Raw genomic sequence first — 27500 nt, 5'->3', positions numbered from 1 at the left:
TGCCAGAAGTTTCCTCCGTAAGAACTAATAGTTGAAGATCTCGCCGGGGTTAGCTAGTAGCCTAGAATGATCGGGAGTTGGTTTGTATAAAACCGTTTTGTTGGTAGCTAGCCTTTAGTTGTAGATAAAGGAAGGTTTATGTATATATACCGTATCCCCTGGAAAGGATTAGTTAAAGCCCTTCGCGTAATAACGTCGTTTTCCCCTAGCTTCTTGGTTCCGTCTTATAACATATACCACGACACGACGGACCTACCTAAGTATGCAACAGTTTTAACGTTGGCAACATTTATAGCGATGATATTAAGGGGTACATACCTAAGGTAATTTAGCAGTCTTTTTTAACCACGTCTTACAAAATTACAGCATTTCTTTTCTATTAACTACATACCGTCATACGTCGCTATACGCAACCCTCGGACGCCATCACATTGCGAAACTAGGGAGCGAGGAGCTCCAGGCTAGGTAGGTACTCTAGCCTGGGGAATATAGTATGCATAATAAATAAGTTTTTCGTTCACTATGTTTTAGCGTAGTCATTAACAGGTTTCCCAAAGCTGAAGTCCGATCCAGCTTAACTTTTACTCACCGCTCTCCAACAGACTAAACCTCTGGAATAAATAACGAGGTCGTTTTTGTGAACACGGTTAGTGTTGCAACACATCATAGGTAACTTAAACCGAGAAGTTCAGTTTTCATGATATCCAAGCAAGGAAAAGTCATAAATGGCACATATTTAAATACCTTCAAAAATACTTAGGTAGGTATACTATACATTTAGACTTATATTGGATGTATGGACCGTTATAAATGACTTGCTAGACGAAAACGAGTACCATTTAACATAAATATAAAGATATTAAGCATTTACATCTGCCCAAGTAATTTTATACGGGCCCATTTTATACATTTCCATCAATCTTCAAGGATTACCCGTTCTTACGCGGCGATATGCCTCATGTGCGTACTTGCTCATCTATTCTGATACTGGCCAAGAACTTGTCGGAGACAATGTGGTTTAAAGTGGAAGCTGGACATAACAGACTTCAATTACTTGCCGACACTGTAGGTAGGTAGGCACATAATTGACAACAGGTACGAGCCACCGAGCACAGGGCGATCGCATAAATCATTCACATCATTATCCTAATCTAAACAACTTCCAGCCTTGAATCTATTCTGTCATGATTACTAAGTTAGCTAGAGCAAATTTAGTTTATCTGTCTATTACGACGAGGTAGGTAACTGGTCGGTTGTTAGCCTAGTATCATTCACCAACAATCCATTAAAAGGGGCTGCCCTTCGATCCCCCCTTCGAAATGGATCGATCCTTTTCGTCTTGTCATGTCTTGGAGGATAACGCCGTCTGCAAGAAGCACAGGAGCTTCCTAATCCCTAATTTTAATCGGATCATGTCTTCTGAACTCGGGTGGGAATACTGTAGGTCTGTAGAAGCTCGACTCAGCATGGCGTGTAATATGCCCCTTATTCCTAGCGAACGGTAATGTACTCTTAACATTACGACGCAATTCAACTTGATATAATCACGAACGCAAATCCAGTATGTACGTATTAAGGCGCCTTATCTTTCCTTAGCCAGCCACCCAGTCTAAATCCACATAAACGCCGAACCGGATCTTCATCCTCGAATTCATTCATAGAACCGTCCACCGGCTATACCTAGCCTGAACCGACGCAACGATTTCACCAGAACGAGCACCAACCGATATAATGCTGACACAAGTTCTCCAACTTCGTCGCTTCCATGATTAGCTTATTCACTTGAGTCACCACGTCAAGCTCGTCGGTCGGCTTGAAGTCGCGGCCGGTCAGCTTCTGGTTTACGCGGTCTAGCACCTCAACGGCGCGCGCGTTCTGTATCTCGGCCATCTCGCCGTCTAGCACCTGACCCGCACCGTTGACTAGACTCGAGTTGGTGCGCGCCCTGGCTCGAGAACCGGGCGGGCCGCCGGGATGCGCAGAGTCGACGCCTGCAACGGCCTGCTGTGCCGCGAGGAACTCGGAAGGCGGGTGCTCCGCGTCCAGAATGCTCGGCCTGCGAGCCCGTTGCGCGCCGGCGCCGAGAGAAGACTCCCTATCGGACCGGAAATTGGGGCCAACGGGAGACGCAGCGTTCGTCAGGCGCCAGGTTAGCAGAGGATCGTGAATGAACTGTAATAACATCGCGTTAGTAATTATAAAGTCTTTAAATGCGTCAAGGAGGTCAACTTACGGCCTCAAGAACCGCCATCACACTTTCTTTATTTTCACGTAGCACGCGCATGACATGCTCACACGTGATTCGGAAGCTACCTTCGATGTTGCTGACTTCCATAGCATACGTCAGCATCCTAGTGAGACGGAAAGGAACCCTCTCCGGATATTTGTCTCGCTTCATGGCCACCTCGAAGCAGTCGCCAAAGTCGATGTGGATAATCTTGCCGGTGATACGGTCGAGCATCAAGTTGCTAGGATGCCTGTCCCCTAGGCCGAGGATATAACCCACCATGCTCATAACTCCCAAGCTGCGCGTGTAGTTCGTACGCCTCTCGAGCCAGGCCTCGGAGCTCTTGCTCTTCAGCCACAAGACGCGGTACAGGTCTTGACCGGTCGTGTTGTCCAGCGCATAACCGAACACCTCAACCTTCTGCATGAGCGTGAGGTTGTCGTAATCCGGCGCCATCTGCAGCATGATGCGATGCTCTATATTGAGGAGGATCTTGCGGCTCTCGCGGTATTCGCGGATCAGCACGTGCAGGGTATCGCTATTGGGCACCCAGCCGAGGAGACCGGAGTTTTGACTGAGCGGTATCGCCGGATATCGCTGGATACCGAGGTGGCGTTTGTAGCACTCGGAGTCGTTGGCGAGGAGGGTATTGCAGAGGCCAAACAGCTGCATGACGCGTTCGTCTTGTCGGATGTCCTCGTGTCCCTTTAGCAGGAAGGCGTACGAATTGCCGTCGCTCCCGTTCGTGTTCAACTTCCTAGGCCTCTGCTTGGAGTTGATCACGCTGAAGGTCGAGTCGAACGAGATGATGCGGACGATGGGGGCACCGCTCCGGTACGTTCCGGGCACGGCTAGGTCGAGGTCCTTGGCGGCCAACAACTTCGGGGAACAATACGCGAGTTCCAGCGACGACATCTGCGGAAGCTGTCTTCCTATTCGTCGGAATACCTGGTAGTAGAGGTCCCAGGCTTGGTTAAGATCGTTGACGTCGTGGCTGGTCTCGTATTGCCGGCACCATTCTCGCGCTTCCGTGAGGTCCCTGCCGAACGTCTGCGCGAAGCTGATCTCGCGCAGCGTCTCCGGGCCCCGCTCGAGCAGCTCATGCAAGGGTCCGAGAGTGGCGAACATACCTTCGATGTTATGGTCGCCGAAGTATAATCGAGAAGCTTCCTCGAGTCCCTCGTGCCAAAGCTCGTGCCACAGCACGGCGACCCGGATGAGCTCGTTGCTCACGGTGTCGGCCTGCTCGACGAGCTTAGCGCTGTGCGCGCGCATGCTATCCATGATCAGCGCGGCCGACTTCGACCTCCTGGAGCTCTGAGCAGACTTCATCGCCACGGTCAGCGGGTAAACCAAGGCCTGCGGATGATTTCGCCCGACGTCGGCGAGCAGGTTGTGGATAGACTGCCGCACTCGCGTGTTAGGCTGATTGATGCGCGCGATGAGCTGAGGGATCACCTCCAGCCACGTGTCGACGCTGACGGTTCCGAAGCCCTGAGTGACCGCCGCGTTGACTTCGCTGCTGCCGCCGTGGGCGAACCACAAAGTGAGGAGGCGTAGCGTATCTTGGAGGGAGCTTCCCGACGACAACGCGATGGACTTGAAAAAGCCCTGGACGGCGGGGACGACGTGATTGACGATGACGGACGGATCCGGTCTCGGGGCGTTCCTGTCGGCGGCGGGAATGAGGGCTTGGACGATCTCGAAGTTGGCCAAAGCCCACGCGTGCCAGGCCTTGTACCATCTGGGGTTGTAGTGGGTGGCCTTCGAGTAAGAAGTCAAGATGTCCTGGACGTTGCGGTGCTGCCAATCATGCTTGTTCAAAGATACCTGCCACTCCCCCTGCTTGAGGAAGCATTTCGCGAGGAGCACGGTCTGATCCTGGATCAGCTTCTGAGTTCTGGAACTGGGCACACCCGCGTCCATCCCGCTGTGGAAGCCGTAGTCGCCCGTCGGGTCCGGGCCGCTGGGCGCGGTCTGGATCGAGGCTCGGGCCATCTCGAGGGCCTGCGCGGAGTCGGCGGTGAATTTTCGGAGGCAGAAGAGCGTCTTCTCGGGGTGGCCGGTCTGACGCAAGTTAGGCTGCTGCCCGTATTCCCAGTAAAATTTAAGCACCGCGTATACTACTTGAGGCGGGATCCTCGTCGCCGGGCCTTGCTGGGGCGGGCCGCTCTCGCTCCAATACGGGATTATCGTATCGAGGGGATGATCGGTGCCGATGAGCTGCTTGAGGGACTTCTCGGCCAGGCCCATCCTCCCCGACTTCCGACACAAGTTCGCGAACTTGATCCACATGTGCATGTTCTCGGCCGGGGTGATGACGAGGCCGCGCAGCCTCAGCATACGCTGCCATACCTCGACGTTCCTCTGGCACCCTTTCAGACGACTCTCCCACGTGCGGCGCATCGTTGCCCTCTTCGGGTCCTTGGCCTGCTTGTAAACGATGATCTCCTCGAGCTCCGCAAGCATCTGCACCCGGACGATGACCTGGTACGCGCGATTGTAGGACTCGCTCACGAGGGCGCTAAGTTCGGTATCGAGACCTTCCCGCGTGGCTTGGATGCACTGGGCAGCTTCCTGGAAGTGGTTGCGATGGAGCGCCAGTATCGCGCCGAAGAACGAACGGTCCGGAGAGTTCCGCTTCATGGATTGCAGATAGTTGTCCATGGAATCCCACTTGCCCAGACCCCACGCGGCCGCGGTCGCGAGCGGCGCGATACGCCGCTGGATCTCCGGCGCCGAATTGGCCCAAGTATTGCTCGTCAAGCTCGCCAGGGCATCCCACTCGCCGAGGGCGTGCAGGCAGCGCATCTTGCCCATGACGATATCCAGAGGGATCGCCTGGTCTCGCGGCATCTCCGACTCCCTCTTGTTGTAGAACGCCAACGCTTCCTCCCACCGCTCCAACTTCTCGAACCACGTCTCTCGTAGCTGGATGCCGTCTTTGTAGAGCTGCGCCTTGCGGAGGATGCCGATGGCGGCGTCGTACTGCTGGAGCTGGTTGTTTATGACGATCAAGGCTTCGACGGCCGGCCCGCTCTGGTCCTGCAGGAACTCCAACTCCTTATAGTGGAGAGCTTTCGCGTACGCGTGGCAACGGCCGGCCTCCCTGCCGAGGACCCTAATATCGATAGGCAAGGCCTTGTCGTCGTGCTCCATAAACTCGGCGAGGTTCAACAGGAGTCCGAGCAGGTCCGGCGGCACGTTCTCGGAGCGGATGGCGTTTTCGATGTTCTGGATGAGCTCGTCCTGGAACTGCTCGTAGAGCTCGCTCCAGCACGAGACGAAAGCGGAGTTGAACAGCTCGCGGGCCAGCGGCAGATGCACGCTGCCGAGGATGGCGCACGCGCGGAGGGCGTGGTTGGGCGACTCGGTCAGGAGGGTGGTGCTGAACCGCCGAAGCCACTCCTGCCAGTCCTCCTTGGTGGACTTCCCCTTGGTATCCCAGGCCGCCTTCAGGTGGATCGCGTTCATCTCCAGCTTCTTGTTGCCGAGGTCGGCGAACGACGGCTCGTCCAGCTGGTCGACGAAGCGCGTCTCCGAGCTCAGGTCCTGCGGCAGGGCCTCGCCCTTCTGCAGCTTGCTAACCAGGAGCTCGTAGTTCTGATGCTGGATCTGGCCGGCCTGGAGAACCTTGGTGACGGTGCCCATGAAGTGCAGGTAGTCCCTGCCGAGCTGCTGAATCAGGGCGCAGAGGGTGTCCAGCGCCGCCATCCGCAAGGACGACTCTCCGCTGGCGAGGATCCTGGTCAAGGGGTGGATGATCTTGGCGGCGTAGTCGTTGAGGTTGACCTGGCGGGAAATCTTGCCGACGGTCTCGATAGCCGACTTCCGCAGGAACGTGGGCTGGCCCTGCTTCTCAAACGTCCGCACGATCACGGGGATGATGAGGTGCATGTACTCCTCGCTGCTAGAGCCGAAGACCAGGAAGGCGTGGAGGACCTTCTCGGAGGGAATCCGCTTGGTAGTCGCGTCCTTCTCCAAGACCCCGAGCATGGCGGGCAGCAGGCTCGCCAAGTAGATCTTGAACTCCCCTTCCAGCGACCTCGAGATGGCCTCGATCAGGGACAAGATCGTGGCTTGGAGAGACGGGGCCATCTCCCAGTACGGGGGGAGCGACTCGATGATCTGCGGCAGGTAGTTCCTGATATGCTGGCGAACGATGCTCACCAGCGTGGCCAGCTGGTTGAAGTACGACTCGAGGCGGCTCGTGGGGCAATCCTTAATCACGTCCAAGAAGGCCGGTATGATGCGGTCCAGGAACGAGACGCACTCCAGACCCAGCGTGCGGAAGATGTTCATGATGGCCTCGATCACCGCGGCGTGGTGCGGCGCGAGGGAATGGTCCTTCAGTATGTTCAGGAGGGCGTTGATCACTACGGTAGGGTAGTACTCCTTGTTCGAGGGAGTGAGTCCTGTCATCATCAGCGATATATCGGTCATCCGGTTCGTCTCGACGCGCCGCTTGGCGTCAGGGGCGCGCTCTTCGACTTGCTGCGGGTCATCCTTGTTAGCGTTCTCTTCTGACGATCGGTGTTTCTTTTGCTTCTTTTTCTCGGATTTCTTCGGAGGCTTGTAGGAAGGTCTCGCGAGCGGCTTCATGAGAACCCTCTTGTCTATCACGCGCTCCGGGTCGAAATCTTCATCCGAGCTGAGGGGACTTCCATCCTCATCCGCGGGGCTCCCCCACCCGTAGGCACGCTGCCACGCGTCTTCGTGATGGGGATCCTGTAGGGGATTCTGTACCTGATGCCTGTAGGGATCTAGCGCTCCTAATATTCCCATCAGCTTGATCGTCTCCTGCCGCAGGGCACCGCGCTGGGGCTCGGCGCGGATGATGTGCTGGAGGAGGTCGAGGAGTTCGGGGTATTCGAGGTAAGGGTCTATGACGTATCCGGAGTTGCTGGCGAGCTGGCCCAGCGTGTGCAAGGCGGCCTCGCGCTTGAGGCTGGACGCGTGGTCCTTCAACGCCCTGATGATGATCGGCATGAGCTTGTCCTTGTACGGGAGCATATCCTCGCCGCCGACCGTCGCGAGCTCGCCGATCGCCTTGAGGACGGTGGCCGCGACGGCGTGATTGGAATCGTCGGCCTTCGGCAGGAGCACCGAGATCATCGGCTCGACGTACGGCTTGACCAAGAGCCCGGCGTTCTGAACGAGGTGGCTGAGGAGCCTGGCGCTCTCCTCCTTGTTGCGCGGGGCGTCGGAGAACTCAAGCTCAGTAAGCATCTGTATCAAAGTCTTCCGGAGCGAGGGGATGACGTAGGCCGGGTTGTACCGCGCTAGACGACCTATGATAGAAATCGATACTTCCCTTATGTCAAACACCTCGTCGTTGAGCGCGAAGAAGAGGGTCCGGATGTTCTCCGCCTTGGCGAGGTGAGGGTCGAAGCGCTCGTCGAGAGCCGCGAGGACCGTCTGTCGTATGGTCGGTTCCGGGTCGGACACGCCTACGGTTAGCAATTTCTCGATGACGTCGCCGACGACCTGCAACGCGTGGTAGCTCGTCTGGTTCACGATGGGATCTCGCACGTAGAGCTGGCAGCACGTGAGGGCCGCCGCCTCGCGGATCTCGGGGTCGTCGTCTTCCACGTACTTGATGGCGACGTCGCGGACGAACTCGTTCAGTATGTGGCCTTCACGCAACGTTAGCACCTAGCACCCGCGATTCGCAGCGCCGCGCCGCGCCGGCCTCGGCAAGAGACGGAGTCAAGATACAGGGACGAAGGAAAAGGAAAAGGAAAAGGAAAAGGGGGAGGGGGACCCGAAGCACAGGGGGTACCCGAGAACTTACCTGAGAAGTCGAAGCTCCCCAACGTGTTCAGCGCCAGCTTCACCTCGGCTTTCCGGTGCTCGTACGCCTGCGGGTCCTTGGCGTCCCTCGGTATGATGGGGACGGCCGAGAGCGTGTTCGGGGTGGGAGCTCCGAGGGGCTTGAAGGGCTCTCCGCAGAGGACCTTGCTGAGCATGTCGAGGAGCCTCTCCTGGATGGTGGCCTTCACCGGCGGTATGTAGAAAGCCATGTCGACCAAGGCCTGAGTCAGCTTGGGAGTGAGCTCGCACGCGAAGATGGGATCCAGCAGGGCTTCCATGTATTTGCTGAGCGTCTGGCCGACCGCGACCGCAAGCCTGCTGATGCAGTCGAAGACCGGGTCGACGGAGCCCCGCTTCCGAGACTGGAGGCTGAGGCCTTCCCGGACGTAGATGAGAACGCTGTCGAGGTACGGCGCGATAGCGCTCTTGACGGCGTTGGCGACGTTTCCGATGGCGAAGAAAGCGTCGTTGCGCTCCTTGTCCTTCTTGAGCATGCCGGAGAGGTAGACCATGAAGCGGTGGAGGTAGGTGTGCGCGAACTCGGTCGGGTTGTAGTTCGCCAGGTCGGGGATCAGCAGGACGACGGTCTTGCGAATCGTCACGTCGCGATGATCCTTGTGGGTGAAGACTATCTCGCAGGCGTTCTGGTAATGATCCTGCATGTACATGCCGCCTTGTTCGAGGAGCTCCTTGAGCACCAGCAACGACGCGTGGACGTACTCGACGGTGCCCGTCCTGAGACCGGCCTGGGCCTCGTTATACATCTTGGTCATCCACGCCTGCTTCATCTCCTGATCTCGCTCGCGGATGATCATGAAACAGGCGCTGACGGTCTCGGCGGAGGTCGCGCGGATAAGCTGGCGCGGATCGCGGAGACCGACCCACACGAGGTCGAAGACGAGGCCGACGTAAGCGTACATCAGCGTAGGCGCGTTCCGGGCGAGCTCGCGGAGGACCAGGACGGCGCTATATCTCTTCTCCTCCACCCTGTCCGACTGAAGCCACTCGAGAGCGGTCTTGACCTCGGATTCGACCAGCTCCGATATCAGCGACCCTCCGGGCTGGCACAGCTTGCCGAGAGCGACGGCAGCGGGTTGCATAGGAACGATATCCTTCCCTCTCAGGATCGCCTTCAGATTCGCGGTGAATCGGGTATATTTGGCGGTAACATCGACACCCTCGACATCGACGAGGGCGTCGAGGGCATAGACACCGCCCAGCCGCTCGGAAGAATCGTTGCCATGGAGCATCAACGTAGTGATCTTATTATTTACGGAATTGTAGAATATGTGAAACTGCTCGGGTGGGAAATCTGCACGAAGACGTCGTTAGCCGCGTGCTTGGGGGATAGCGGGAAGGAGAATTCCCGGTGTCGTATCGCAGGGATATCAGACACAGCAAAGAACATCGTACGTACCTCTCTGACAAACATCTACTAGCTCCCTCAGCTGGAGAGCAGCTCGTTTCCGGACTTCGTCTCCCGCCCTACTCAGATAGTAATGGTTAGTCGGAGGACAGCGCTCGGCCGAAGGGGTGGGGGGAGAGGTCGCACCTCGATTTCAGATCCCTCGTGATGGCATCGAGGGTCTCGAGAGCCAGCTGCTGCTGCTGCGCCATGACGGGCAGCAAGGGGATACGGCGTCGGCCTTACTATCCCTCATCCGCGTCGTGGACAGCTTCAGGATCCGACCGCAAACAGATTCATCAAGAGCAGACTTGACGACACCGCGACATCAGATCGCGAGAAATAGAGGGGTCGACGAGTCCCGCGGAAAGAAGATCGAAAGCGATAAAGTAAAATAAAAAAACGGTAGAAGTAAGGTAGAACGGGAGAAAGCTTCGCGATAGTTTGAAGCAGAAGCGGTAAGAAGGTTGTTTGTCGAGGCGCGCAATACAGAAGTTCTGTATTTTTTTTTGGTTCGATAATAATCTGAGCTCGTGACGGGAGAAGAGAAGGGTAGCTCGAAATGGTAAGTAACTTGTCAACTAGGGTAACCGTAAGTTGATTAGTATATTACCATAGACAGCGTAGTCTGGTGTGTTATAGGAAATCCCTTGTCACCGTGAATGGAATAGACGGTCGCGGGTTATGGACGTAAAGTCTATGCACTGTCTGAATGTTGAGTGGTGTTAAAATCCAATCGTCTATGACGGAGGGTCTTAGGAAACAGCTGAGAGGTTAAATTCACAGCAAGTCTAGCGGGTATCACAGTTTATCCTTCCAGCACTCTCCAACATAAACTGTGCTTTAGCTCGGTGTAACTTGCGTAGTACATAGGTATCTGCAGCCTCCTTATAGGTGCACAGTACAAGGTAGGCCTGCACGCGGCACCTACATAGTATCTAGGCACTTTCCACCGAAACTTCAGCTTTCAAGAAGCTTTATCTTATCGATAGCGCTAAATCGCGGGTTGTGGATTCCCTCCTTTCAAGGTTCAAACGGTCAACTAGCTGGATGCAACGCCACTAGCAGATTAGACTTCAAGTCAGATCTTAGCATCGCAATTGTCACTTCCACAACCAACGACCAGCGACCAACTTCCAGTTCTTATTTCTCCACCATTCGAATCAGCTAATCAACTTCTCCTTCTCAACAACGTCGTATCTCAATCTATTTGTGACGAGCTTCTGCCAAGTCAATTGATCTTAGTACTACGAGGTAGTCGACACCATACGATCTTTCTAAAACCGTACCAACCACAACCTAACCGGCTCTTACATCAACTACTAGGTGCGCATCTTCGCCATGGGAAACGACGGCGGCTCGATCCCCAAGCGTCGCGAGCTCGTGCGAGAAGCCGCGCGGCTACCTACCGCTTCCGAACTGAAGGCGACGGCTCTCGAGTCTCTGACGCACGCCTGGACGACGTGTCCGTTGTCCGACGCGCCACTCGACCTCTCTAACACCGTGTCCGACTGGCGGGGGCGACTCTACAACTACGAGTCGGTTCTGCAATGTCTGATGCCCTCGTCTTCCGAGACCGCCATACCCGAAGCCCAAGAGGCCGAGTTCGCGCGCACGGGGATCAAGAGTTTGAAGGACGTCGTGAAACTCAACATCACCACGAGAAAAGACGAGAAGGGGCGCCAGTTCGCCGCCTGCCCGGTCAGCATGAAGGAATTAGGCGCCGCGACTAAAGGCGTATACGTCGTGCCGTGCGGCCACGTCTTCGCCGAGGTCGCCATGAAGGAGATCTCCGGCACCGAAAAGCAGTGCCCGGAATGCAGCGCAACATTCGAAGAGCGGGACGTCATACCCATCTTATCAACGGACGAGGCCGAGTTAGAAAAGCTAGCCAAGAGAGTCGACGAATTAAAAACGTTAGGCTTGGCGCATAATCTCAAGAAAGAGAAGGCCGCGGGCAAGAAGAAGCGGAAGGCCGGCGAGGAAAAAGAGAAAGGACCCAACGGCGAGCCGGAAAAGGGGAAGGAGAGCAACAAGACGAGCAAGGGCAAGGAGGACAAGAAAGATATCTCTAGCCGGATAAACAACCCTATGACGGCGTCTCTCACGGCCAAGGTGTTGGCAGAGCAAGAGGAGAGGTCTAAACGGAGAAAGGTAATAGACGGGTATAAGAAAAGCGAGGCCGTGAGATGATTAGGTTAGAAAGATACGAACCAAGCGCAACTTGTCTCATCACGTAGCACGTAACGAATGATACCACTATCTCGAATATTGCTATTGCTCTTCAGGATCAGGCCAACGTACTCTCGTACCCCCTAACACAGTTCCCTCATGTTCCGAAGCACCCCTTTCGACAATTAGGAAGGTCAATGACCAGGCAGGGAAGGATAAGATAGAATTTCCGGGAAAGTTGTCATACCATATGTCATAAACAGCGTGATTCTACGTCTAGATTGCTAGCCCCTCTACCAACGCCATCGTTACAACTCATCCTTGACGTGTCCGGGCTCGACGACTTCCTCGCAGACCGCGGGCGTGCCGACCTCCATCTTGTAGACGCACTTCTCCAGTTCGCTAACACGCCACAGCTCCTCCGTCTCGGCGCAGGCAAGCCAGACATCCGTCTTCCGGTTCGGGCCGTTCCAGCAGCCCTGCCCATTCTCGTACCTCAGCACCATACGCTTCCCTCGCCCGAGCCCCTTGCCGTCGTGGCGCTCCTCCTCGTCCGCCTCGTCGAAGTCGAAGCGGTCGAAGTTGCCCATATTGGTCTTGCCTCCGCCTTTTTTGCTCTTCTGGCTCGTCTTATCCAACCAGCACAGCTCGTACTCGTACTCGCCGGCTTCGGTCGTGACACACTTTCCTTTGAGATATCGGAAGATGTCGTCCTTGCCGTACTCCTTCTCCAAATCGCGCTGCTGCTCCTCGAGGGTCCGCCTCTTGGAATTAACCTCGTCGGCGACGGAGTCGTGAGCTTCCCGCGCGGCCCTGACGAGACGCGACTCGCTCTTCTCAGAGCCGGAGTCGGCCAAGACGCCATTCTCGATCAGCCAGATTCGGAGAAGGTTGATCTTGGAGTGCAGGAACTCGCGGAGGGGCCCGGGGAGATACGCCTCGAAACTGTACACTGCGATCAAGTTAGTCCTACGCGCACCCACGGCGACCCGGGCATCTTCGGAGACCTACGAATATCCGTGTCGGAAGGCTCATCTTCTTCGAACTCCTTCCAATTGATGCCGGACTCCTCGCTGTCCTCCTTCGCGACGTCAAGAATATCCGCCTCGCTGAGCTGTTCCTCGGCTTCCCCCGCCTTCTTAGCAGCGTAGTCTTCCCAACCTCTAACAGCCTTCTTGACACCCTCGTCGTTGAAGTTGGGATTATATTCTTCCTTGAACGCCGCCAAAATGCCTTCCAGCTCTTCGACCCTGCTTCTCAGCCGACGACGCTCGTCCACGACCTTGCTCAGGGCATTACGCAGCTCGTCGACCCTCGCCTTGGCCAGCCCGGCGAGCACGCCAAGCTTGCCGGGCCCCTCGCTCTTGACTACCTTGAACCGTTCTTGGCGTTCGACTTCGTCGAGCTTCGCCTTCAACTCGTCTCTCTTGACTTCGAGCTCCTTGATCTCGTCAGCGAGGCTGGTAATCTTAGCCTCGACACGGCGACGAAGTTCCTTAGACTCCTTCGCCATGGTCCTCCGGCGCTTGTTCGCCCGCTCGAGGTTGTCTTTCCGCTCCTGCTCCACCCGCCTCCATTCCTTGCCGATCTCGGCACACCTATTCTCGCACTTGACGCCCCCCACGCCCCCGTACTCCTCGCTGCCGTCGCAGCAAAGGTCGTAGTCGCAGACGCCGTCGTTCACGTACATGAAAGGCACGTAGGAGCCGACGTGACCCTCGTTGGCGCACCAAAAGCCCGGAAGAGCATTTGCGGTGTTCGTAGTGCCGGAAAGGGAACCCGGCAGGGGCTGCTCCGGAGATAGGCGGTCTAGAAGAGCACAAGCGGCAGTGCCAGGCTCGTCGGTGCCGTCAGGGCAGTCGCACGTGTTGTCGTTGACCCGGGACGCGGGGATAGTTATAGAAGGGTGACCTATACAGGTGAAAGTGTCCTTGATCTCGTAGAATTTGACGACTAGATCGAGCCAATTGGTTAGTGCTGGAGATCGTCACAAGGTATTTTTGTAGACGGAGTAGCCACGATTAGGAATTGTTTGCGGAGGAGCATTTCTTGGAGGATTAGCCATAGGAGAAGACTAACATTCAGGACCGACGCCTCGAGGTAGAGAACCAGCTGCGGATATCCCATGACGACTTAGGATGCCCAAAAGCACCAAAGCCTGAGGTTGGCGCATCTTTATACAGGTAGAGAAGGAGAAGGGATATTCATGGATATGGCATGGAATCGAATCGGGAATTACGATGTGAAAAACAACATGGAATTAATGGAGAAGTCCAAAAAGTTAACACGAAAGCATCTCCAGATCCCAGACCCCACTAACAGCAAGCTAGCAAGCTTGGCAACACCGATCAACGTAGCTCCCTTACCGCATGTTAGCGCTAAACGTACCAGGCAAGGCCTGTCGAGTTATCCAGACACCAGCCACATACCCACATATGCATTAGCAAAACAACTGCGAGGTACATGCAAAGCTTACTCGAACATTGAATTGCTTAAGTGCTCTAACCGCTAACATCGAAACTTTAAGCTCTGTATATAAATATTGAATAAATATTTTTTCCTAACTTCACCTTTCTAGTTTATCAACGCATAAGTTAACTATAGAATACATAATAAATAACAAGATGTTCGATCTCAGATGATTAGGATTATGAACGACACAAAGCAAGATTACACAATTACCTGTGAATATTCAAGTAGGTGATCAAAAATGATTTTAGAACAAGCAGCAACTTGGGGTTTTATCCTTGGGCCAATAACGGTTTGAAAGTGGTCGATTACGTGTATGCCTAGCATCTTTCAGCTCTGCTTAGAAAGAAGCAAACGTTGAGTGGAAGGCAACAGACATTCACTGAAGATCAAGTGGTTGAGGAATACAACATCCAGAAAGGGAAAATGACAGAAAAAATGACAGCTCTAAAACGGACACCTGCGCCCGTCAACCCAAATATCATATGCTCGATTCCAGAGTTTACGTATTAGACATTACGACGTCTCTTATTCACTTCTCACATCACTCAGTTAGGCATGCACACATCTGACAAAGGCTAAAGACTGTAACTTTAGGGAACGTCAATAGCAAACGCCGTTCCGTCACTAGATTTCCAATGTTTCAGCGAGAAAATTTAAGGTAACTTGGGGCAAATACATCAACGACAAGTATCAGCAACGAACACTCGTGGCTCAGTATGCTGTTCAACCTCGTTTGCTTCGAATGTTCTGGCTCCAATAAAGTCGGGCGAACCACACAAGAATAGCTGGATTCGGCCTATGCATTTCTAGACAGAAATTAGGCACCTCTGTTTGCATCCTCGGTATGGGATGGAGGCTACATGCTTCTACTAAAGGCTGCCTTGTTGACTTAGTCACAGCACGATGAAATACGATCGTCTAGCCCGATCTCAATACCATATAAGAACCTATACCCTTTATATTATATCAGGACAGTGTAGGAATTCTAAGCCTCTTCGTTTCATAACTGACACTGGTACTTTGGTCAAATTATCGCGAATCTTCTCCCATACGTGGTACCTTTCTCGGTATTATTATGGATTTTTTTGACTCAAGAAGTATGTTACAGACTATGGCTGACCACAGTGCTAAACTCGAGACAGCCCTTTATCCCCCATCTATTTCATCCCCTTCTATTAGAGGAGGATCAATACAGTAAGTATACTTCACGGCAAGGTATATTCACGTTTAAACGGCTGATAAGATGTGGTGTTAGGAATATGGATGGCAGCTCTGAAAAATCCGGGAGCAAAGGCGGACAGAACGGAGGTGGAAGCTCCAAATTAGCACACAAAATGCATGCGAGCCTACATAATCAGATCTCACTTCTCAGGAGACTTCCGGAGAATGACGACCTTGATGAGATAATGACAGCTCCCCTGTTTACCTATCCGGTACTCAGAAATGCTGCGAGTCTAGCTACCGACGCCTCCAAGACTCCATTCGCCCAATACGCACTCCTCGCCGGGGACGCGGACATAATGCGAGACGTTCCTAAAGCGGACCCGCACATATTTTACAACGTGACCACGCCGTCGAGCATGTTCATCTGCGGTAGCCAGGGGTCGGGCAAGAGTCACAGCCTATCCTGCATGCTCGAGAATTGTCTGCTCCCCGCTCCATTACTTGGGAATCTCCCGAAACCCCTGACCGGCATCGTATTCCACTACGACACATTCATTTCTGATTCCGGGGGCATACCTTGCGAAGCGGCATATCTCTCCACGGACCCTCGCGTCAAGGTCCGCGTCTTGTGCCCACCAACAAACGTTACCACCATAAAGGTATGTTGAAGTACTCTTCACGGTCGAAAACTACACTTAACAACGTTATAGGATACATACAGCTGCCTTAAGAATGTGAGGGTTGAGGAGTTACGGCTTAAGGAGTCATATCTCAACACCAAACGTATGTTAGAACTCATGGCATTTGGCGACGGACACCAGCCTCTCTATATGCACGTCATCCAGAGAATCCTAAGAGACATGCGAATCGCACAACAGCAAACCAGGTCCGGCTTCAAGTACAACGACTTCGTAAGAGCGCTACAAGACGAGAAATTAATGCCCGATCAGATGCGACCTCTACAGCAACGCCTGGACACTCTAGAAAGCTTCATGGTTCCGGAACAAATTGGTCCTGGAGCGCAAATGTTCCCTGCTAATTCTAAAGCTCAGAAGCGTGCGAATAAGAAAGCAACGTCTGGTGGCACGAATTGGACTCCTCAGGTAAGTGTATGGTTGCAATTCCAGGTCTCTTCGCCTACCTGGGTACACCTGTTGGCGTTTGTTAATATGCCTAAACTAACTCTTCTCAGTCGGGGGAACTTATCATCGTCGATCTCTCATGTCCATGCATCACGCCGAGCATGGCGTGTTCACTATTCAACATATGCCTCGCAATATTCCTGGAGCAGAAAACCCCGCTGGGGCGAGTCATCGCCCTAGATGAAGCGCACAAATACATGGGCGAGACGGTCGAATGCGAGACCCTCACGAACAACCTGCTGTCGGTAATTCGCCTTCAGCGTCACCTCGGCGCTCGCGTTATCATTTCGACCCAGGAGCCGACCATATCACCAAAGCTGCTCGATCTCTGCAGCATCACCGTCGTGCACCGATTCACCTCACCGGATTGGCTGAAGATGCTCACGAAACATCTCGCGGGGATTTCTATGGCGTCGAAAATGGAAAGAAGGGGCGAGGACGGCAACCAAGACGCAGGGTGGGGGATCGGAACCGACAGCGCCAGCGGCCTACATGATTTAGTGGCCTCGTCGAGCGATCCTATCATCGAGCTCTTTTCTCACATTGTCAGGCTCAAGACCGGCGAGGCGCTGGTGTTTGCTCCCGGCGCGATGATCGACTTTGAGAAACAGAATTCTCAGACGGAGAAGATTAAGAGCACACGACTGGCTCATCGCATCATGCGCGTCGTGATCAGAGCTCGCATTACCATGGACGGAGGTAGGAGTATTATGGCTACTTAGGTATTTAGATGATTCGGGGATCATGTCAGTCGTCTGGTGTAAGATAGGGGTTACCGTTTTACGACATTTGTTTTCTCCGACTATTAAAAGCTACTGGGTACCTACTGTCGGCGCTCTTGTGATGATGGTTGATAACTTGATTACTTGTTAATTGGATTCAAGATCGGGTTATAAAATTCGAGGCCTCGAATATTGTAAAACTCGCTTGTCAAGGTGTATTGAAATTTTAAGGGTAATAAAGTATTCCCGTACATGGTCAAGAGGGTCGATCTGATAGCCACAACATGGAAACTAAAATTCCTCTGATGGACTGCTCGTTAAATGTATTATGGAGGTTTTCCTTTCTTTCTCTTTCCGTTTCTCCACGAAAACCTCTAGGTAATTAACTTGCATGCCGTGATAATAATAAGCTTCTATGAGGGGCTATCGAAACCATGCAAATAAAATATAGTCAACTACCTAGGTACCGAGGAGTTGGGGAGGATAAAAGTGTCATGCATCGTGTAATAGGACTCGATTTGTAAGGAGAGCAAGCGAGGAAGAAACCTGCAGAGGATAAGGTGCAGATCAGCACTTAGGCAAAGATTTAGGATGTACTCTTTTCTAATATCAATCGCTCATCCCTACCTATATAAGACTAGATTATATCAAGGACATAAGCCCAAGAGGGTTCAGATAGAGGACCAAGAAAGCTAAATCACTGCCATACACCCCCCTGCCTCCTCTCACAGAACGTTGGGACGGGCAGTTACACCCCCTTTGGCAATGGACGAAGATTCTGCCTAAACCATGGAGGCGTATAGGAGACCGATAAAGAAGGATGAGTTTATTAGAACTGGACGAGTGGAATATTATAATATGTACTTAGTCTAAATTACAAAAAGTCGAGTTTGGTCTATCCATCTAGGTATAGATGATTGTATGTCCCCTTCTAGAGTCCCTCGAAGATTAGCTTCATTATAGCTCCTTAAACATTAGAAAATTGCAACACGGACAAGACATCAAATGAAGTCAAACAGATTCTCGAGTTTCTGGGACTTCATCGGATTTCCGGGTCTGACCTGCTTGCTCTCTGGCACGAGCCTTCAAACTGCGCCATTCCACAAAAACGCTTCCGAAGATAGTCAGCCCAGCTGTAGCTACCATCATGTAGAACACGTCGACGAGGGCAGAATTATAGTCAAGCAGAAGCGTCGCGAGATCGTTCCCAGATGCAAGGTTCCTCAACTCGGTGGCACCGCCATCCGTCACAGAAGCCGGACTGATACCGGGGAGATTGGTCAGTTTCGAAACGAGGCTGTTGAGAAAGATGTTTTGCCCAACGGGTAGAAATATCGCAGATCCAAGAAAGCGCGTAAACATAACCACCGCGGACCCGGTAGCGATATCCGGCCTCTCTAGGACGGTCTGAACAACATTTAACGGCTGCTGGGCACCAAAGCCGAGACCGAACCCGAACACAACCTGATAACCGATCCACTTGGGATGACCTGTAGTCGGCGTGAAGGTCGTCAAAAGGCCCGCCCCGATAGGCATGAGAATCGAGCTGAGGTAAAAGAACGGCGTGTAGTAGCCGAGCTTAGAAATGACCACGCCGGAAGACAGAGAACCGACAACCACAGAGAGTATCAGGGGAAGAAGCATAATTCCGGACTGGACGGCGTTGACGTCTTTTATGGCCTGGAACCAGATCGGAAGATAGTACGTCAAGACCATCATGCCGGCGCCGTGGAAGAACCCGAACCAGATAGAAGCCGCGACGCTGCGCTGCTTCACGATGCGAGGAGGAACGGTCGCCTCTTCTTTCTTCCAAACTTGAATGCCCACGAAGACGAGGCAGAGAACGCCGCAGAGGACCAGAAGCGCGATAATTCGGGCGCTCCTCCACGGGTACACGGTTCCTCCCCATTGAAGAGCAAGGACTAGGCATATAATACCCGGGAAAAACGCAAGGTTGCCGATAGGGTCGAGCTGTTTCAGCTTCGCGAACCATCCTTCGGCCGGCGCGTCAAGCTTCTGGTTAGGTATGTGCAATATCAGCGCCGTGACCAGGATCGATACGGCGCCGACGGGAAGATTGATGTAGAAACACCATCTCCAGGTCACCTTTTCGGTAAAACTGCCTCCGATAAGAGGTCCGACTACAGACCCGATGGCGAAGACCGCGCCGAAGATGCCTTGGTAGATCGGCCGCTGCTGCAACGGAATGGTATGAAACATGATGACCATCAACCCAGAGAATAAGCCGGACGCGCCCAAGCCTTGGATGGCGCGGCCGACGATGAAAGCCGTCGAGTTAGGAGCCGAGCCGCAGACCGCGGAGCCGACCTCGAAGATAAAACAGCAAGCTAAGAAGAGAGGCTTGGCAGGATAGAATTTAAAGACCTTGCCCATGACAAGCTGAAAGCTACACATGGTTAACAGATAGGCCGTGCCATACCAGCCGACGTCGCCCAACGAGTGAAATTCGTCAGTGATGCGCGGGATCGCCGTCGAGATGATATTCTGGTCCTGCAGGTTGCACCGAGCTTAGCTATCGTACAGCGATTCTGGAAGAGAATATGGAAGAGTTAGTTCCCTTCAAATAGGAGGCTGACATACCAGAGTCACCAAGAAAGAAGCCAGATAGAGCGCCGCCATAATCACGACTCTCTTTTTGTTGCTAGGATATGTGGCGTGATCCGCCTTGACGTCCGTCCCCTGAGCACCCTCGGCAGGCCGACCCTCCGCGAGCTTCTCATCACCATCTGACGGAGAGTTAGATACTGTCATATTGAAGGAAAAGAGATAGGTATGATAGGTAGATAGAGAAAGTTTGCACGAAATTTCTACAGCTCATAGCCAAGTTTATATAGAATACCTATATATATTTATATAAAAATATACGAAGGATGCCTAATTTTCTCACATCATTTCCGGGATCGACACGCAACGCCGAGATCAGGGGTTAGGGTGGGCGAGACTCATGGCGCTTCTCGGAGCTCAAAAGTTGGGTTTTATCCGAACCCCGAAAGGAAGATCCACTTGCTACGCCACCGAGGCCTCGGGCGTCCTCCGATCTTATTTCCATCGCGACTTTTATGAGTTCGATGTGATTTCAGAGATCGACCTTAGGGATGAAATAAATCCGGATATGTCTCATTCGCCGGCAAGTCAGAATCAGCCCAGTCTAGAAGACGGGTTGAAAAGCTACTCCTGCTTGATCTGCAGGCAGCGGAAGGTCAAATGCGACCGGCGCGCCCCGTGCTCCAACTGCGTCAAGGCAGAGAAGCAATGCAGCTTCGTGCCTCCCGTACGCGGGAAACGCAAACGCACAAAGCCTCGCAGGGAGGGAATTCACGCTAAGCTGAAGCGGTACGAAGAGTTGTTGAAGTCGTACGGCGCGAACATCGAGCCGTCCGAAGAGTTCGACGATTCCGATACCGACACGGTCTCGCAGCCCGATCTCGAAACAGGTAAGGGCGCCGAGACCCGAAGCCAAGCCCGGAGCGATCCGTTCGGGCTCCAAGAGACCAAACCTCGACTCATCACGGAGGAGGGGACGTCAACTTACTTCGAAAGGTACGTCCGTCGTCGGCGTCTCATCTTACGTCGTGTCTAAATGTCGTATCGAATTTTCTCAGCGCTCCCTGGTCCAACTTAGGCGACGAAGTACGTATCCTACCTCTACTCACGAATCTTCCTCGCGCAATCTGCTTTCTGACCCCCCGACGTAGTACCATCACCCCGAAGTTGGACAAGTCGGCGCCTTAGGCGATACGATGGATGAGTTAACTACCAACGAAAGCGGGATGTTTCTCGATCCCGAATACGGAAACAAGTTCGCAAACTTGGCGGAGCTCCATCCCCCGTCTCAGATATTGCTGAAATTGAAAGAAATCTACCTCGAACGAGCCGACCCATTAATGAAGGTCTTGCATTTCCCTACATTCTGGTCCGCGTTGACGGACGGGCTGCGAAATCCGCGAGACATGCCCAAAAGCCTAGAGGCGCTGGCGTTCGCCTTCTACTTCGCAGCCGTCACCGCCCTCAAGGGCGAAGAGTGCCAGAACTTGTTCGGGGCGTCCCAGCCCGCCACGCATTCTCGTTATAGGTCGGCAACTCGCCAGGCCTTGGTGAAGGCGGGGTTCTTGTCGACTTCTAGTCCCACTACCCTCCAAGCATACGCAATCTTCCTGGTAAGCCGCAACCGCAGAGGCGTCTCTCGCATCCGACCCCGATCTGACAGAAAAGATGTGCGTGAGAAATAGCTATCGCTGCGATACCCTTTTCGTGCTGACAGGAGTGGCGGTACGCCTCGGGCGTAAGATGGGACTCCACCGAGACGGCACGTCTCTCGGGCTGTCGCCGTTCGAGACGGAGATGAGGAGAAGAATCTGGTGTCAGCTCGTCCACATGGACTTTCGCACGGCCGACGTAATGGGCGCGCGACCGTCGCTGGACCTCTTGTGCGGCGATACCAAACCGCCCCTGAACGTCGACGACGACGACCTCTACCCGGATATGGCGGATCCCCCACCCGAGCGCGACGGCATCACCCCGACCACGCTCGGCGTGATGAGATGCGACATCCTGGATACCCTACGCAAGTTTCCGGCGTCGTGTCCCGGCGACGTGCGGTGGGAGGTGCTCTCCAACCCGAGCGTCCCGTTCGCCAAGAAGGAGAGCATCATAAACGAGATCGAGGATAGGTGGGAGAGGAGATTCATGCGCTACTGCGACCCTGCCAAGCCGTTCCACACCTACGTATCCGTCTCGATCAGGTCCTCGATATGCAGGCTGAGGATATTCGCCCACAACCCGCGACAGTTCGCCAACAGCCCCGCCAAAGCTTCCGAAAGGGAGCGCCGGGTCGTATACGCAAACGCGAACAAGCTGCTAGAGTACACGATACTGGTACAGAAAGGGTCCCACGGCCTAGACACGTACAGGTGGCTATTCGGCTCGGGCTTTCTCTGGAACACCATGCTTTACGTGCTCGTCGAAATGCGACACCGCAAGACGGGGCCCGAAGTCGACAGATCGTGGCAGCTGATCGGCTCCCTATTCTCTCACTACCCCATCGTGTTCGAAAAGTTCACGGGAGCCGTGTCGGCCGCGCTAGGGAGGTGGACGCTGTACGTCTGGGACGGATACGTCGCCGCATCCAAAGAAGAAGGCCTCCCCGAGCCGGCGACGCCACGATACATCGAAGCCATCCGCCGCTGCCGAAGGCCCTCGGAGCCCCCGGCCAGAGCCGGAGACCCGGTCGCAGATACCGGATCCGCCGCTCAAGATCCACTCGGCTGGGGCGAAAACCCACTCCGCAGATACGACGCGAATATGTCCGGTTTCGAATCTTTGGAGCCGTACCAGGCTTCCGAACTCTTTTCCTTCGACATGGACCCGAACGAATGGGTGCAGTGGGAACAATTGCTCGCAGAATAGAACGGCTTCAGATAGGTCGATCATGTGACATTTTCCGCTTAATACTTTGCATGCCGAAATTTCGAAGGTTATTATAGGATTCAACTTGTTAGATAAGATTATTATTAATTTCAAAGGAAGAAATATACCCTTAAATCTATTTTTTTGTATACATTTTTATACAAGTGCCATGCCCACGCCGCGGTTGAGTCTCGCGGGAGCCGCGGGCGCATAATACGTTACATTCGGCGACGACCTAGTCTACGGCTACGGTCTAACTAAACCCTTCGACAATAGATAGGAGAGAGCTCCGAAGTCGTGTAACGGGAAACCTCCGGACGTGCTGAAACACCGCGGGATCAGGGACCTGGGGTTGGAGAAGGGGCCGAGGAGTTCCTACGGCCTAGGGGACTCTTATCTCTCAGCTCTAAGGAGGGATGAAGACTTGAGTTGATGCTGGTTGCACTCGTTGGTTTTTCTTCCCTATTATCGACTTTCTTAACAAGGAGGTTTGGCTGGCGGGATGTCTAATCTTTGAAGGTGTCTAGTGGAGTATAGCACAGTTAAAGGGAAGGATGTGGGCTACCGTTGATATAGCCCCCCGGAAATATGGCTGACTCGTATATATTGGTTTCTGGATTGGCCAGGCAGACTTTCGCACGCCCTTTGCCCCTCGGGAAGCTGGGAACATACGTCCCCCTCGGCGTTGAATAAATAAAGAAGCAGCTGCACGATGGCCTCTCGCCCGTGCTCGTCGGCATATCATAGCAGCGTTTTACCATGTTTGTCTCTCGCATCGGATTCAATATCGCTTCGTGTTAGCATCCGAACTACAGCTTCTCGCCCACATTCGGACGCAGGCGAAACAAGCGTCCGTCGGTTACCATCTCTCAAGTAGTCTAGGGCATCACTTCTGGCGAAAAACATATCATCAACTCACGTCCTTGCCTAACAGCGTGTAAAATCGGTGTCAGCCCATTCCTATCCGTCGAGTCATAACTTGTACTATCAATTTCTTCTAGATAGATTTAACGATCCTTCCAGCCCTTAATCTCGCTCTGCTGGATAGTATATTTGGAATGATGTCCAGTCACAGAAGTAACGTCAATGATGAAATACGTCACTTCTCCATCCTCGTCCTTCCCCTCGTATATCGGAGATCTTCCACTGCAACCCCGCTCCGCGGCAGCATCGTAGCCGTCCTGGGGATTTCCATTCGAATCGACGGCGGCTGATTTGCGGCTTCCTATGACGGGATCGGTATACCCCTGACCAAAGTGTTAGCACTTCTCTGTGGTATAGGTGGGCGAGAGCCGTTGATCATACAAGAGAGAAGCGAAAGACAGTGTTATCATCCAAGATGACCTTCCAGGAATTACCGCCCGATACCCCAGCGAACCCCGTCTTCTTACAGACGGAGAAAGTTCCCGCTGAGAACTTGGCAATCTTCTGCGGGGGCGCTTGATAGTACGTGCCGGAATCCCAGTATTCCCGGTCGTACACGATGTCGAACTGCGTTTCGTTTAGGACCGTGCAATGCATCCAGTGGTCCTTGCTTTGGAGGGTGTCGTCACCGCTGTCCAGAGCTACGACCAGCTAGAGGTAAGGAACCGAAATTGGTCAGAACATAGACTGTAGATCCTGTCGTAGGGGAGGGATTTACCTGGCCAACACCCACTGCGAGCGCGGCCGCTGTAAGTATGACACCGGCGACGGCAACTGTTTGCGCCATGATGGCGGAAGCTTGAATAAATGTCACGGGTAAGTGGCTAGGTGCTCAATTGAAGACAGCCTAGAAGTCAAGGAACATTTTATCCAAGAAAAGGAGCCTTTCACGAATTTCCAGGGCCCAAAAAACACCATCTGTCTTACTTATAGCTAATGGGTAGATAAATGGGCAGATGGAGATTGCCTACTCAAACTCCCAAAAGAGCCTACCTGAAGCAGAGCTCGGAGGTCTGTTTGCCGGAAAGAATCCGCTTGGTTTCATACTTGGAAGTTTGTGAATAGGAATAGTGGATGTCAATCAGCGACCATCTGCATATCTTTTCAAAGGAAGGATGCAGCTGAAATGCACTTCCAGATGCAACGTTATTGGTGGAACCAGATGGCTCGTGGCAAGCTACATTGCATTCTATCCAATGATTCCCATTATTGATGAGGGATGGTGACCCGATTCAGAAAGCTCTACAAAATGGAAAAGGCTAGAAAGAATTGACAACGCATTCGTCGTGCATGTGCCTCTTATCTCACCTGTTGACGCCTTAAGCGATAGTCTCATGGTCTACTGGCCAGGAGGCGCCCAAGTAAAGGGAGCTGAAGTAGAAGCCGCCGACATCGTGGCTGAGCCAGTCATTCTAGCCTTGCCTTCCGGACTATCACAGCGGACCTGTACTTGACTCGACAAGTGCTGTCAAGTCCGAGTCCCTACAAAGCTGAATAGAAAATCGGGGTGCGGCAAGGGTGTGCTAGTATCGATAGCGTGCCAGGACCGAACCCTACGTATAGCCATATATAAGGCTGGAGGGGATGTAGAAGTTCCGCGAGAGATCCTTAAGTGCTCTTCAAGTACTCTCCCCTGCGTCTCTTTGCGTACTGCAACTCGTACCATGCCTGGAGATCTCAACCAAGCTGTATACCTCAAAGGGCTTCCAGACGGCCTTGACTTCACAGTCACTGCCATCACCCCTTCCATTCCCGACAAGAGCGGGTGGTCGGCCGGGTACGACCATGTCGATCACGGTTCAATTACTGTCAACGATGCTGTGCGTTACTGTCCCCTCAAGATTTATGCTCCTCAAACCTAACTTACACGTTCCAGGGTACATGGGACTACCTTCGCCTTCCCTTTAAACTCCTTCCCAACGATAGGGATGGCTTATTAGGCCATTTCAAGCTGCGTCCCAACAGCGGTCTTTACTGTACCGGCCCCGGTGGAAAGGTCGACGTTACTTTCACAATCGAAGGTACCACGACAGTCGCTGGCAAATCCTACACTATTCCGAAGAAGACAGGATACATCTCGGTCTCTTCCAGCGATTGGTGCGGGTTAGCGCGTCCGGACGTTTCCAACGTCACGTACTCCGTGGCTGGAGTTACTCCCGTCAACCTTTCTGTGACGGTCCAGCCGAACATCGGGCTTGATCCCGACGACGCATACATAGTCGGTGGCATCGACAAGGAGAAGAACAACTTTGGACTCAACGCGACCACACATTCTGACACGCTTAAGACCGTTCTCAGCTACGCTATCAAAGGAATTCTTTGGGGCAACGAGAGACTTGCTGGTTGGGCGGTTTTCGAAATAGTTTTATAGGGAAGTTGATTTACAATTGAACATGCAGTTTAATCGGACCGCGATTGAACAGCAGTTGAACTGCTGGCTAAACTGCGAACGCACTGCGATTGAACCTATAGTTTAATTGAACCTGGATTGAACCGTGGTTGACCTAGCTGACTAATTGAGCTGCTATTGAACCTGTATTGAACCTGATTTTGGACTAGGGAGGATTTTAGACTTCAAGGGATTTCAGACAAGAAGGGATCTTAGACTAGAAGGGATCTTAGACTAGAAGAGATTCTAGACTAGGAGAGATTCTAGACTAGGGGAGATTTTAGACTTCAACAGATTTTAGACTGGAGGAGATTTTAGACTAGAAGGGACCTTAGTATGGACCTGATTTTAGACTAGAAGAGATTTCAAATTAGAGGTCATTTTGATTTAAAAGTTAGTTTAGATTTAAGGCTCTTTTGGACTAGGGGAGATTTTAGACTTGAGGAGATTTTGGACTACAAGGGATTTAAGACTAGAGGAGATTTCGGCCAGGACCTGATTTTGGACTAGACCTGACTTTAGATTATAGGGCATTTTGGACTAGAACTGATCTTAGAATAGACCTGATTTTAGACAAGAAGCGATCCTAGACTAAGGGCCATTTTAGACTGGAAGGGATTTTAGACTAGAAGGGATCTTAGATTAGAAGGGATCCTAGATTAGAAGGGATCCTAGACTAGAAGGGATCTTACAATGGACTAAATCTTCAAAAGGACCTGCAGTCCAATTGACCTGCGATTGATCTACAGTTGATCCAGTAGTCTAATTGAACTGCAACTGACCTGCTGACTAATTGAACCTGTATTGAACAGCTGTTGAACCTGTAGTCGAATTAAACCTGGATTGAACTGCAGTTGAAACAACAGTCTAATTGACCTGCGATTGACCTGCGATTAGACTGTAGTTGATCTACAGTTGAACCTGCAGTTTAATCGAACCGAGATTGAACAGCAATTGAAACAATAGTCTAATTGATGTTGTAATGAACCTTTAATCTAATTAAACCTGTCTTGAATCTACAGTCTAATTAACCTGCTATTGATTTGTAAGGACCAAACTTAAAAGCAGTGGCATTAAAGCCGGGAGAGCGGGGCTGACGTAAGCAAGGATACAACTAATCAAAGCAAGGGAAGAAAATAACGTCGAATCAACCGTAAAACAGCGGTTAAAGCGCTATATTCCAGGGCATGGATTAAAATAAAAAAGTTTATTATTTATTTTAATTATTAAAAAATAAATTAAATATATATAAAATATATAAAAATTAAAATAAAATATATTAAATAATACGATATATTATAAATTTATTTATATAATATAATTAATATAAATAAAAATATAAATATTAATATAATATTAAATATTTATTAAATTTAATTTAAATAAATAAAATATATAAATAAAATAATAAAATAATAAAATAATAAAATAATAAAATAATAAAATAATAAAATAATAAAATAATAAAATAATAAAATAATAAAATAATAAAATTATAATAATAATATAATAAAATAATATAAATAAAATAAATAAAATAAATAATAATATTAAAAAAATAAAAAAAATAAAAAAATATTATTATAATTTATTTAATAAATAAATACATTTTATATAAAATATATTTATATTATATAAAATA

The 27500-nt window shown here is 52.0% G+C and overlaps 8 protein-coding genes across 8 annotated transcripts; 4 read left to right on the top strand and 4 right to left on the bottom strand.

The window, feature by feature from the left end:
• Positions 1-1611: 1611 nt before the first annotated feature.
• Positions 1612-9870, bottom strand: F4807DRAFT_337233 (FAT-domain-containing protein). Its single transcript, XM_047995342.1, has 6 exons — positions 9594-9870; positions 9459-9526; positions 8022-9353; positions 6974-7863; positions 2234-6721; positions 1612-2172 (listed from the first exon to the last, which is right to left on the bottom strand). The coding sequence occupies exons 1-6, from the start codon at positions 9656-9658 to the stop codon at positions 1705-1707; spliced, it is 7311 nt and encodes a 2436-aa protein (XP_047848842.1). The 5' UTR covers positions 9659-9870; the 3' UTR covers positions 1612-1704.
• Positions 9871-10702: 832 nt separating this feature from the next.
• F4807DRAFT_337201 (DUF602-domain-containing protein) lies at positions 10703-11876 on the top strand. Its single transcript, XM_047995341.1, has one exon. The coding sequence runs from the start codon at positions 10788-10790 to the stop codon at positions 11637-11639; it is 852 nt and encodes a 283-aa protein (XP_047848841.1). The 5' UTR covers positions 10703-10787; the 3' UTR covers positions 11640-11876.
• F4807DRAFT_447669 (glucosidase 2 subunit beta) lies at positions 11722-14006 on the bottom strand. The gene is made up of 3 exons (XM_047999893.1): positions 13698-14006; positions 12630-13571; positions 11722-12570 (listed from the first exon to the last, which is right to left on the bottom strand). The coding sequence occupies exons 1-3, from the start codon at positions 13789-13791 to the stop codon at positions 11927-11929; spliced, it is 1680 nt and encodes a 559-aa protein (XP_047848840.1). The 5' UTR covers positions 13792-14006; the 3' UTR covers positions 11722-11926.
• Positions 14007-14416: 410 nt separating this feature from the next.
• F4807DRAFT_447666 (uncharacterized protein) lies at positions 14417-17598 on the top strand. Its single transcript, XM_047999892.1, has 5 exons — positions 14417-15187; positions 15233-15284; positions 15346-15913; positions 15965-16357; positions 16447-17598. The coding sequence occupies exons 1-5, from the start codon at positions 15166-15168 to the stop codon at positions 17116-17118; spliced, it is 1707 nt and encodes a 568-aa protein (XP_047848839.1). The 5' UTR covers positions 14417-15165; the 3' UTR covers positions 17119-17598.
• Positions 17599-17911: 313 nt separating this feature from the next.
• On the bottom strand, positions 17912-20009 carry F4807DRAFT_447655 (putative efflux pump antibiotic resistance protein). Its single transcript, XM_047999891.1, has 2 exons — positions 19720-20009; positions 17912-19629 (listed from the first exon to the last, which is right to left on the bottom strand). Exons 1-2 carry the CDS (start codon positions 19888-19890, stop codon positions 18130-18132), a joined length of 1671 nt encoding a protein of 556 aa, XP_047848838.1. The 5' UTR covers positions 19891-20009; the 3' UTR covers positions 17912-18129.
• Positions 20010-20251: 242 nt separating this feature from the next.
• Positions 20252-22545, top strand: F4807DRAFT_454717 (C6 transcription factor; the record flags this gene model as incomplete). The annotated part of the gene is made up of 4 exons (XM_048000615.1): positions 20252-20679; positions 20742-20769; positions 20835-21296; positions 21352-22545. 4 exons carry the CDS (start codon positions 20252-20254, stop codon positions 22543-22545), a joined length of 2112 nt encoding a protein of 703 aa, XP_047848837.1.
• An 891-nt stretch (positions 22546-23436) lies between these two features.
• Positions 23437-24357, bottom strand: F4807DRAFT_337103 (uncharacterized protein). Its single transcript, XM_047995340.1, has 3 exons — positions 24188-24357; positions 23851-24120; positions 23437-23792 (listed from the first exon to the last, which is right to left on the bottom strand). Exons 1-3 carry the CDS (start codon positions 24254-24256, stop codon positions 23553-23555), a joined length of 579 nt encoding a protein of 192 aa, XP_047848836.1. The 5' UTR covers positions 24257-24357; the 3' UTR covers positions 23437-23552.
• A 375-nt stretch (positions 24358-24732) lies between these two features.
• Positions 24733-26285, top strand: F4807DRAFT_447647 (uncharacterized protein). The gene is made up of 2 exons (XM_047999890.1): positions 24733-25289; positions 25346-26285. The coding sequence occupies exons 1-2, from the start codon at positions 25134-25136 to the stop codon at positions 25838-25840; spliced, it is 651 nt and encodes a 216-aa protein (XP_047848835.1). The 5' UTR covers positions 24733-25133; the 3' UTR covers positions 25841-26285.
• Positions 26286-27500: the final 1215 nt, after the last annotated feature.

The sequence above is a fragment of the Annulohypoxylon truncatum genome, assembly GCF_022578515.1.
Source record: "Annulohypoxylon truncatum strain CBS 140777 unplaced genomic scaffold F4807scaffold_59, whole genome shotgun sequence".
Lineage (NCBI taxonomy): Eukaryota > Fungi > Ascomycota > Sordariomycetes > Xylariales > Hypoxylaceae > Annulohypoxylon > Annulohypoxylon truncatum.
Note: the sequence above shows the minus strand (reverse complement) of the source record. Positions and strands in the feature narration are given on the sequence as shown.